This window comes from Oncorhynchus nerka, unplaced genomic scaffold, assembly GCF_034236695.1.
Source record: "Oncorhynchus nerka isolate Pitt River unplaced genomic scaffold, Oner_Uvic_2.0 unplaced_scaffold_2031, whole genome shotgun sequence".
Taxonomy (NCBI): Eukaryota; Metazoa; Chordata; class Actinopteri; order Salmoniformes; family Salmonidae; genus Oncorhynchus; species Oncorhynchus nerka.
Genome location: NW_027039293.1, coordinates 986 through 11,075, shown reverse-complemented (window position 1 = coordinate 11,075; position 10,090 = coordinate 986). Strand labels below are relative to the sequence as shown.

General features: G+C 43.7%; 1 protein-coding gene across 1 annotated transcript; it reads left to right on the top strand.

Annotated features, from left to right (window-relative positions):
* Nucleotides 1-5,029: 5,029 nt before the first annotated feature.
* Nucleotides 5,030-9,834, top strand: LOC115123266 (vascular cell adhesion protein 1-like). The gene is made up of 5 exons (XM_065014841.1): nt 5,030-5,141; nt 5,271-5,576; nt 5,713-6,059; nt 8,982-9,057; nt 9,802-9,834. Exons 1-3 carry the CDS (start codon nt 5,030-5,032, stop codon nt 5,982-5,984), a joined length of 690 nt encoding a protein of 229 aa, XP_064870913.1. The 3' UTR covers nt 5,985-6,059; nt 8,982-9,057; nt 9,802-9,834.
* Nucleotides 9,835-10,090: the final 256 nt, after the last annotated feature.

Below are 10,090 nucleotides of genomic sequence, written 5' to 3'. Positions count from 1 at the left end.
CCACACTGTGTGTGTAACAGTTTCTGCTGTAGGCAGTTTACGTTACCGTCTAAGGCAAGTATCGACTTCTTCACTATATCTTCTGTTAATTTTAATGTTCAAAATAAATTAAAGGAGATTCATTCTGAGTAATGAGATTCAATATGTTCTATAGTACTGCTGTTTGTTCATGTATTAGCTTTACAACTGAAGGACATCGTGTATTTGATATGGGGATGGTTCAATGCAATGTGTTGTGTGAGTTAAGTTACTCCACCAGTAAGTGTATGTTTGGTCTGTTTCAGGTGATCAGTAGTGTGTGAGTTCTCACATGGCTTGTCCTGAGAACATGTTTTTTCTCATTGGCCTCTTTATGTCAGGTGAGTCTTCCACACAACAACAATTAGTTATGAATCAGACATAAAGGAATAACCACAAGTCATTATTTTATGGGATGTACTATATTCCACCTTTTTAATTGTGTAGAAAAGTGTACAGTTAATTCCTGATTAGTGTATTTAATAGTCTGGATTTAAACTGCTGTGAAAAAGTTATTGCATATTTTTGATACTGAATGTTATCAGATATTCAATCAAAAGATATTAGATGAATGGAAACTGAGTAAAATAAAATAATAAAACATTTACAAATAACAACATTTACATACATATTTAATTTATTTCTTAATTAAACAAAGTTATGCAACACCCTGTGTGAAAAGTAAATACTCCCTTATACTAAATAACTGGCTGTGCCTCCTTCAGCTGAAATGAAAACCAACTATACATTTCCTGTAGTTGTTGATCAGTCTCATGTTGCTGTGGAGGAATTTTGTCCCACTCTCCCATGCAGAACTGATTTAACTCAGTGACATTCAATTGGGATCAGGTCTGGACATTGAGTAGGCCATTCCAAAACTTACAATTTGTTGCTTTTAATCATTTTCATGTGTGTTTTGGAATGGTGGCACAACCAGTTATTGAGAGTAAGGGGGCAATTACTTTTTCACAGAGGGGTATTGGGTGTTGCATAACTTTGTTAATGAAAGAAAATAAATAACTATAAAAAGTTTAAACTCAAGTTCCCTTTATCTAATATTAGGTTTTGGTTGAAAATCTGATAACAGTAAAAAAAGAAGCACAAATAGAGAACCAGAAAGGGGGAAATACTTCATGTCTCTGTATGTTCATGTGAAACCTACATCAGTGTGCGGTTAACAGTATAGCTTCCACCACTGTTCCTATCACCACTCCTTGACAACATACCGACCAATTGAAAAATCACCTGTACATAGAAATAAGTTAGTATTATGTGAGTGGACCAAGTCATTTGGTGTCACTCTAAAACAGAAAGGTGGATTAAACAAGTCAGGAGTAGGTTTTCTTGGTTGAACGCAGTTCTCTATTGAGAGATTTCTGACAATACCAACACAATCAATGAGAATCTCCCAAGGAACAACATACATCTTCTTTAGATGACACAGGAACACAAGACGATTATCTTTAAACTAGAACAACAATCACAGATTTGTCACTGTCTTAATGGATCTTCTTTGGCTAGCTCCCTTCTCTTGGTAGCCATTCTACAGAAAGGGTTTGTCTCTCCTCTCCCTGCTGGTTCCATCCTCTCTCTTATAGGGGAAAGAGAATGTCATTATGACCGTCAGCTGTGGTTAATTACCTCTGGTTACCTTGTCTCAACATGCTTTGTTGGGCTACTATCAGTGAGCCCAGCCTGCCCTCTGGTGGTCCTTCCACAACTATTATTATTGGGAGAGACTGTACCAGTGATGGTATAAACCCTGGATCGCTGATTCTATGTAACGGCCAATGAGAGACTATGAAACCACCGGTCTCTATATATGGTACTCCCCAGAAGAAGCAGTCCTCCATAAGAATTAATGGAATTATACAGTATTTAAATCAAATGTTTCAAGGACTATATTACATGTATTTAAGTATTTTGTTGTAGAAGGGACAGTAAAGTTAGTACTCTATAAATAAAATACTTTAATATCTTTACATGTTTATTTGTTATGTTCAGGTGATATGAAAAGCATTATGTGGAGCACATCCAGAGAAAATGACTTAGTGTAGAGGTGCTGACTAACGGTGAATACACTGTGTTATGAATCCCTTTTGGCCCGACAGTCTAGGGGGGATGGTAATGAGACCCGTAACATAACTCATGCAAATTATTATTGTGACAAAGTAAAAGTGTGAACGAAATAACCACGACAACAGAAATCTACCGTCAAACTCCAGGTTTATTTATAAACACACGGTAATGGGGGGGAAGCAGGAAAAGGGGCTGAACTGGACCCAAGGAAAGAAACAATAAATATACAAAAACACCCCTAAGCTAGACTAGTCTACTTTAACAACAGCTAACCAAAAATACAGTGGGTGGTCCGCCCAGTTCTAACTAGTGTATTTAACAAAGTTCACCTACGGGTAGTGTACGCCCATGGGAGACTTGTCTCGGTTTCCCCTTTTCCCACCAGCAAACAAACAAACACCATAACCAAAACAATACTCACAGGTGATGACAAAGTGCTATGGAGGTGCTCAAACAAAAGAGAGGTTAATACACAAAGAGAGAGTGAAACACAGAGACCTACAGACATGGCATTTACAGAGAGATTGAACTCTGGAGGAAACAACTGATGGGGTTTTTAAACCAAGGGAAAGGAACTGTGATAGGGTAGGAAACAGGAGGAGGTGTGTCTTCTGATTGATGATTGACTGATTGGGGAGTGATGATTTTCACCTGTGAGGGGAGAAGGAGAGAAGAGAAACACACACACAGGATAACTGTATCTGTAACACACTGTAAGCTATAAAAACAAAAAGAGTTGCACACTCTATATATATATATATATATATATATATAAACTCCCAGTAATTTATTGGGTAAACCACCAACATTTCGGCATCACTGTTCCTTCTTCAGGGTAAAGTCATGAATGCTTGAACCAGGTTATGCAGACAAACAGTGCAATTAGTACAACCAATAACAATAGTGAGGGGTGTGTCACAATTATGAGGTTAATTAGAGTGAATTGAGTGAAACTGTGAAAAGACAATAGTTTATATCATATTGAATATATTAGCCTATTGTTATCATTAACATTAGCATAAGATAAACTGTAGAAAGAATACATGAACTTAAAAGACTTCTTCATGAAACTAATTGTTCATAAAAAGGGCCTGAGATCAAAGTCAATATTAAGACAGTAGGGGTCAATGTTTTTAAATACCTCCTCTCCTTGGTAGGCCAAAATGCTCAATGCGTGTGTATATGTGTGTGTTTTTGAGTGAGGAGATGGGATGGTTAGCTTCAACAAAGTGAACTGCTACTGTATAGTCAGTGTTATTACACCTGATTGAGCTGCGGTGGTTGTCACACACTGACCTTAGAGAGCTTTTTTATGTCTCTATTTTGGTTTTGTCAGGGTGTGATTTGGGTGGGCATTCTATGTTCCTTTCTCTATGTTTTGTTTTTCTTTGTTTTGGCCGGGTGTGGTTCTCAATCAGGGACAGCTGACTATCGTTGTCTCTGATTGGGAACCAAACTTAGGTAGCTTTTTCCCACCTATGTTTTGTGGGTAGTTGTTTTCTGTTTAGTGTTTTCTGCACCTGACAGGACTGTTTCAGTTTGCATTTTGGTTCAGTGTTCAGTTAAATAAAGGTCATGAACTCTTACCATGCTGCTCTTTGGTCTGATTCATCCTCATCAGACGACGACACATGTTACAGTGGTCAGCTCTGCATTGTTTTAATTGTCTTTTCGGTTGTCCTACGTAGGTTTTTCCACATGAACATGTGATGAGACCGATTACTCCCTTTATCTTGCAAGAGATGATACCACTAACAGGGATTTTTCCACCTGTATGAGGGTGTCTGAAGAAGGATGTTTGTGTAGTGCTATTGCACTGTGAGCATGAGACACATTTGTATTTCCAATTTGGATTGTGTGTCAAGAGTGTCTGAGTGGGCTCATGGGGCAGGTCAGATCTCACTAAACTATCCACAATATTGCGACCACACTTATAGACCACCAGTGGGGATTCTTGAAGAGGTGTGCCATTCTATAGTCTGACTGCAGAATATGCCAGTGCTTCTTCAGGATTGCTTTCATTTTCTCTGAACACTTGGTGCACTTACTTAGTGAAAAATATTTGTTTTTATTCTCATTTCCTCTCGTGGTTTTTGAGATATTTTCGTTGTTGCAGCATCAAGAGTTTTTTCCATGTATTTTTCATTTTCTTAGCATTGCTGTCAAAATCTGACCGTTGGCCACAGATTAGTTTAACCCTGCATAACTGGCTGTATGGTAGACCATTCCTGAGTGGAAGGGGATGCATACTATCCCCATGTAGCAGGGTATTGAGGTCTGTTGACTTTGTGTACAAGTCTGTATGTAATGCATCATTCTCGTTGATGATCCATAAGTCCAGGTAGTTATTTTTCTCTAATCAGTCTGAATGGTGAATTTGAGATATTCAGAGCTCTCGTTTAGCAGAGTTTGGAATTCATTTAGTTCCTGCTGACTTCCTTCCCAGAGCACAAAGACATCATCTATGTATTTCTTCCATAGGAGGATTTTAGAAAGTAGGGGGTGTCTCTGTTTTGTGAGTGCTTCCTCAAATTGTTCCACATAGTTTCTCATAGTTGGGGGCAAAGGAAAAAGGAAAAACTCTGACTCAAAGATGAAGCAGCTATTGGATAATACCAATTTAGTGAGTTTCAAGATGCAATCATTGGCTGGAGAAACGGCAGTGTCTCTCTACTGAAGGAAGTGTTGCAGGTCACAAAATACAATTTAAAAGTCTGCATTAAGGTGTCTGTAATAGAATATACTTGTCTAAAACAAATGTAGACATTAATAAATGTGTTTCTATATCTTCCATCTGTTTTACACTGGAGGAGGAGTAACAAGATGGCTGTGCAGTGGCTTCCAAACAGCGGCCCTTGTCAGTCATCTAGGGTTAATACATATCATTGGACTGAATTGAAAAAACATCAGAACCTCCCTGATGTTGTCCTTTATGTTGCAGGTGTTTTGGCCCGCTTTGGTCAACGAGATTTGTCAACCAGTTACACTAATAAATACTACTTCAGGATTGAGAGTCAGCCATTCCGTGCAACAGACAATAAAACGTATGTTAATATAGTTGTCAGGGGTAAGAGACAATTGAATATTAATATTCCTTTCATCAAAGATAAGAGTAGAACAAGTGGACAGTTGAACTATTAGAGTAAAATATATTTATCTACAATGTATTACAGATTTGCCTTCCAGTCCCATCATTACTGTCTCAGGTGAGGTAAAGGAAGGGACCCCTGTCAGTTTGAACTGCTCTGCTGTCGCTCCCTGTCCCGAACACCCCCCTGAGCTGACATGGACTCTCCCAAAACAGTTCACAACTGAGAACCAATTGCAGGAGACTCCAGACCAAACCAAATCAGTTCTCTCCACGGTGACCTTCACTCCGTCATATTTTCATCATGAGAAGAACATCACTTGTACTGCAGTCTACCCAGTAGGGACAAGCAACAAGACAACTGAACATAACATGATGCTTAACGTTTCATGTAAGTTTTAGTAACCGGTTCCAGTAGAATAGATCATTCTATCATGTTTTCACTGATGATTGTAATAGAGTGGTTTTGATTAGACTATTCAATATACCATATCCAGATACATTGTAAATGAACCCCTCTCCCTCAGTCTCTCCTAAGGACACCTCAGCCTCCATCAGTCCAGCTGATCCAGTATTAGTGGGCAGCTGTGTTAATCTGACCTGCAGCAGTACAGCCAACCCTCCTGTGACAACCTTCACCTGGTTCCAGATCAGTGGAGATAAACCAACACAGGTAGCATCTGGACAGAGTTACACCCTCAATGTGACTGTTGGTGATGGAGGACTGTACTACTGTGAAGCAAGAAATAATAAAAAATGCATCTCAGCGCAAGAGGCGTCACTACAGTCCCTGGTTTGATTCCAGGCTGTTTCACGTCCGGCCATGATTGGGAGTCTCATATGGCGGCACACAATTGGCCCAGCTTTGGCCGGGGTAGGGAGTCATTGTAAATAATATTTGGTTCTTAACTGACTTGCCTAGTTAAATAAAGGTTCATGGGCTTAGCCCTATTTGGTGAATGACCATCTTCTGTATACCACCCCTACCTTGTCACAACACAACTGATTGGCTGAAACGCATTAAGAAGGAAAGAAATTCCACAAATTAACTTTTAACAAGGCACACCTGTTAATTGAAATGCATTCCAGGTGACTACCTCATGAAGCTGGTTGAGAGAATACCAAGAGTATGCACGGCTGTCATCAAGGCAAAGGGTGGCTAATTTGAAGAATCTCAAATATAGCATATATTTTGATTTAACACTTTTGGTCTTTTTTGAGGGTCTAGTTGTCTAGTTGTCTAGTTGTGGTGTTGACATGGGGACTGTGAGGGTCTGGTTGTGGTGTTGACATGGGGACTGTGAGGGTCTAGTTGTGGTGTTGACATGGGGACTGTGAGGGTCTGGTTGTGGTGTTGACATGGGGACTGTGAGGGTCTAGTTGTGGTATTGACATGGGGACTGTGAGGGTCTAGATGGGGACTGTGAGGGTCTAGTTGTGATATTGACATATGGACTGTGAGAGTCTAGTTGTGGTGTTGACATGGGGACTGTGAGGGTCTAGTTGTGGTGTTGACATGGGGACTGTGAGGGTCTAGTTGTAGTGTTGACATGGGGACTGTGAGGGTCTAGTTGTGGTGTTGACATGGGGACTGTGAGGGTCTGGTTGTGGTGTTGACATGGGGACTGTGAGGGTCTGGTTGTGGTGTTGACATGGGGACTGTGAGGGTCTGGTTGTGGTGTTGACATGGGGACTGTGAGGGTCTGGTTGTGGTGTTGACATGGGGAGTTGTGGTGTTGACATGGGGACTGTGAGGGTCGACATGGGGACTGTGAGGGGTCTGGTTGTGGTGTTGACATGGGGACTGTGAGGGTCTGGTTGTGGTGTTGACATGGGGACTGTGAGGGTCTGGTTGTGGTGTTGACATGGGGACTGTGAGGGTCTGGTTGTGGTGTTGACATGGGGACTGTGAGGGTCTGGTTGTGGTGTTGACATGGGGACTGTGAGGGTCTGGTTGTGGTGTTGACATGGGGACTGTGAGGGTCTGGTTGTGGTGTTGACATGGGGACTGTGAGGGTCTGTTGTGGTGTTGACATGGGGACTGTGAGGGTCTGGTTGTGGTGTTGACATGGGGATGTCAGAGGGTCTAGTTGTAGTGTTGACATGGGGACTGTGAGGGTCTGGTTGTGGTATTGACATGGGGACTGTGAGGGTCTGGTTGTGGTGTTGACATGGGGACTGTGAGGGTCTAGTTGTGGGTGACATGGGGACTGGTCTGTGGTGGTGTTGACATGGGGACTGTGAGGGTCTAGTTGTGGTATTGACATGGGGACTGTGAGGCCCAAGGGGGACTGTGAGGGTCTAGTTGTGATATTGACATATGGACTGTGAGAGTCTAGTTGTGGTGTTGATGGGGACTGTGAGGCCCATTGTGTGTTGACATATGGGGGACTGTGAGGGTCTAGTTGTGTGTTGACATGGGGACCGTGAGGGTCTAGTTGTGGTGCTGGGGACTGTGAGGGTCTGGTTGTGGTGTTGACATGGGGACTGTGAGGGTCTGGGTTGTGGTGCTGGGACATGGGGACTGTGAGGGTCTGGTTGTGGTATTACATGGGGACTGTGAGGGTCTGGTTGTGGTGTTGACATGGGGACTGTGAGGGTCTGGTTGTGGTGTTGACATGGGGACTGTGAGGGTCTAGTTGTGGTGTTGACATGGGGACCGTGAGGGTCTAGTTGTGGTGTTGACATGGGGACTGTGAGTGGCCTAGCTGTGGTGTTGACATGGGGACTGTGAGGGTCTAGTTGTAGTGTTGACATGGGGACTGTGAGGGTCTAGTTGTGGTGTTGACATGGGGACTGTGAGGGTCTGCTGTGGTGTTGACATGGGGACTGTGAGGGTCTGGTTGTGGTGTTGACATGGGGACTGTGAGGGTCTGGTTGTGGTGTTGACATGGGGGACTGTGAGGGTCTGGTTGTGGTGTTGACATGGGGACTGTGAGGGTCTGGTTGTGGTGTTGACATGGGGACTGTGAGGGTCTGGTTGTGGTGTTGACATGGGGACTGTGAGGGTCTGGTTGTGGTGTTGACATGGGGACTGTGAGGGTCTAGTTGTAGTGTTGACATGGGGACTGTGAGGGTCTGGTTGTGGTATTGACATGGGGACTATGAGGGTCTAGTTGTGGTGTTAACATGGGGACTGTGAGGGTCTAGTTGTGGTGTTGACATGGGGACTGTGAGGGTCTAGTTGTGGTGTTGACATGGGGACTGTGAGGGTCTGGTTGTGGTATTGACATGGGGACTGTGAGGGTCTGGTTGTGGTGTTGACATGGGGACTTTGAGGTCTGGTTGTGGTGCTGATATGGGACTGTGAGGGGGTCTAGATGGGGACTGTGAGGGTCTAGTTGGTATTGATATGGGTACTGTGAGGGTCTAGTTGTGGTATTGATATGGGGACTGTGAGGGTCTAGTTGTGGTATTGATATGGGGACTGTGAGGGTCTGGTTGTGGTGTTGACATGGGGACTGTGAGGGTCTAGTTGTGGTGTTGACATGGGGACTGTGAGGGTCTGGTTGTGGTATTGACATGGGGACTGTGAGGGTCTGGTTGTGGTGTTGACATGGGGACTGTGAGGGTCTGGTTGTGGTGTTGATATGGGGACTGTGAGGGTCTAGATGGGGACTGTGAGGGTCTAGTTGTGGTATTGATATGGGTACTGTGAGGGTCTAGTTGTGGTATTGATATGGGGACTGTGAGGGTCTAGTTGTGGTATTGATATGGGGACTGTGAGGGTCTGGTTGTGGTGTTGATATGGGGACTGTGAGGGTCTGGTTGTGGTATTGACATGGTCTCTCTCCAGGTCCAGGGTTCATCACCACCATGAATCTGTTTGGTAAAAGAAGAAGACAGCATGACATCACACCTCTGGACCCTGGGTATGCTGCGTAATGAATACTTAGAAACCTAGTGTTATGAACACTTATATGTCAAGTCTCATAATGCTCTTTCTTTTGATTCCACCTGCCTACTGTAGGAACAACAGTGTTTACCCACCTGGATATGAGGCTGGCACACACACACACACACACACACACACACCCCCCCACACACACCCACCCCCCCACCCACCCACCCACCCCTGGGCGGCAGCTTTAAGATCCTAAACCCTTTGAAATACAACACTAGTATTTAGCAGGTATGAAACATGACTAACAGTGCATGTACAAAGGATGTGGATAACAATGGCCAAGTTGCTCTGAACGCACACAAACCCGCAGACACACCTAGCCCGCATCCCAAATAGCACCTTATTCCCTACATAGTGCACTACTTTTGACCAGGGCCCCATGATGTGTGGTCACAAGTAGTGCACTACGTAGGGAATAGGGCACAATTTGGGACACATTCCTAGCGATGACCCAACCTAGGAAAATTCCAATGACACATTCACATTGATCCCATTTTGGGGGCTCCCAAGATATAGTGCACTAGATCAAAGTTGATATCCAATTAAATAACTTTGTCTGTGTCTCAAAATGGCACCTTGTTACCTATGGGCCCTGGTCAAATCTAGTGCCATTTGTGGGACGAAGTTATAGTGTGAAATGTCACATATGATATTTCAAAAAACCCTCTGCTTGTCCATCTCCGTCTCCCTTCCTCCGTCCCCCTTCTGTCAGGTTCTGTATGGAGTATAAGATGGAGTCTCTGACCTCACCAGCATGGAGACCCACCACACGCTGAATCCAGTACCTACGGGAGGGTCACGTGGTGTGTGTGGCGTGCCGACCACCCGCCATGCGTAACCGTAGCGGCAGCTGCCAGGGAGACGGGCAAGAATCCGACAGGTACGGGTCACGGGAGGGGGATCATGTTTACATACAGAAAGGGAAAGTAAGAATGTTTAACATTTTAGAATTTTTTTAACCTCTAGTCCGCCCTTCCCGCATGCGGTACTGCTACTACAGC

Excerpts from the sequence above, each read along its gene's own strand:
- LOC115123266 (XM_065014841.1), top strand. The coding sequence starts at position 5,030 with ATGTTGCAGGTGTTTTGGCCCGCTTTGGTCAACGAGATTTGTCAACCA. Across the intron at positions 5,142-5,270 it reads CGTGCAACAGACAATAAAAC|ATTTGCCTTCCAGTCCCATC; the intron begins GTATGTTAATAT and ends AATGTATTACAG. Across the intron at positions 5,577-5,712 it reads CATGATGCTTAACGTTTCAT|TCTCTCCTAAGGACACCTCA; the intron begins GTAAGTTTTAGT and ends CCTCTCCCTCAG.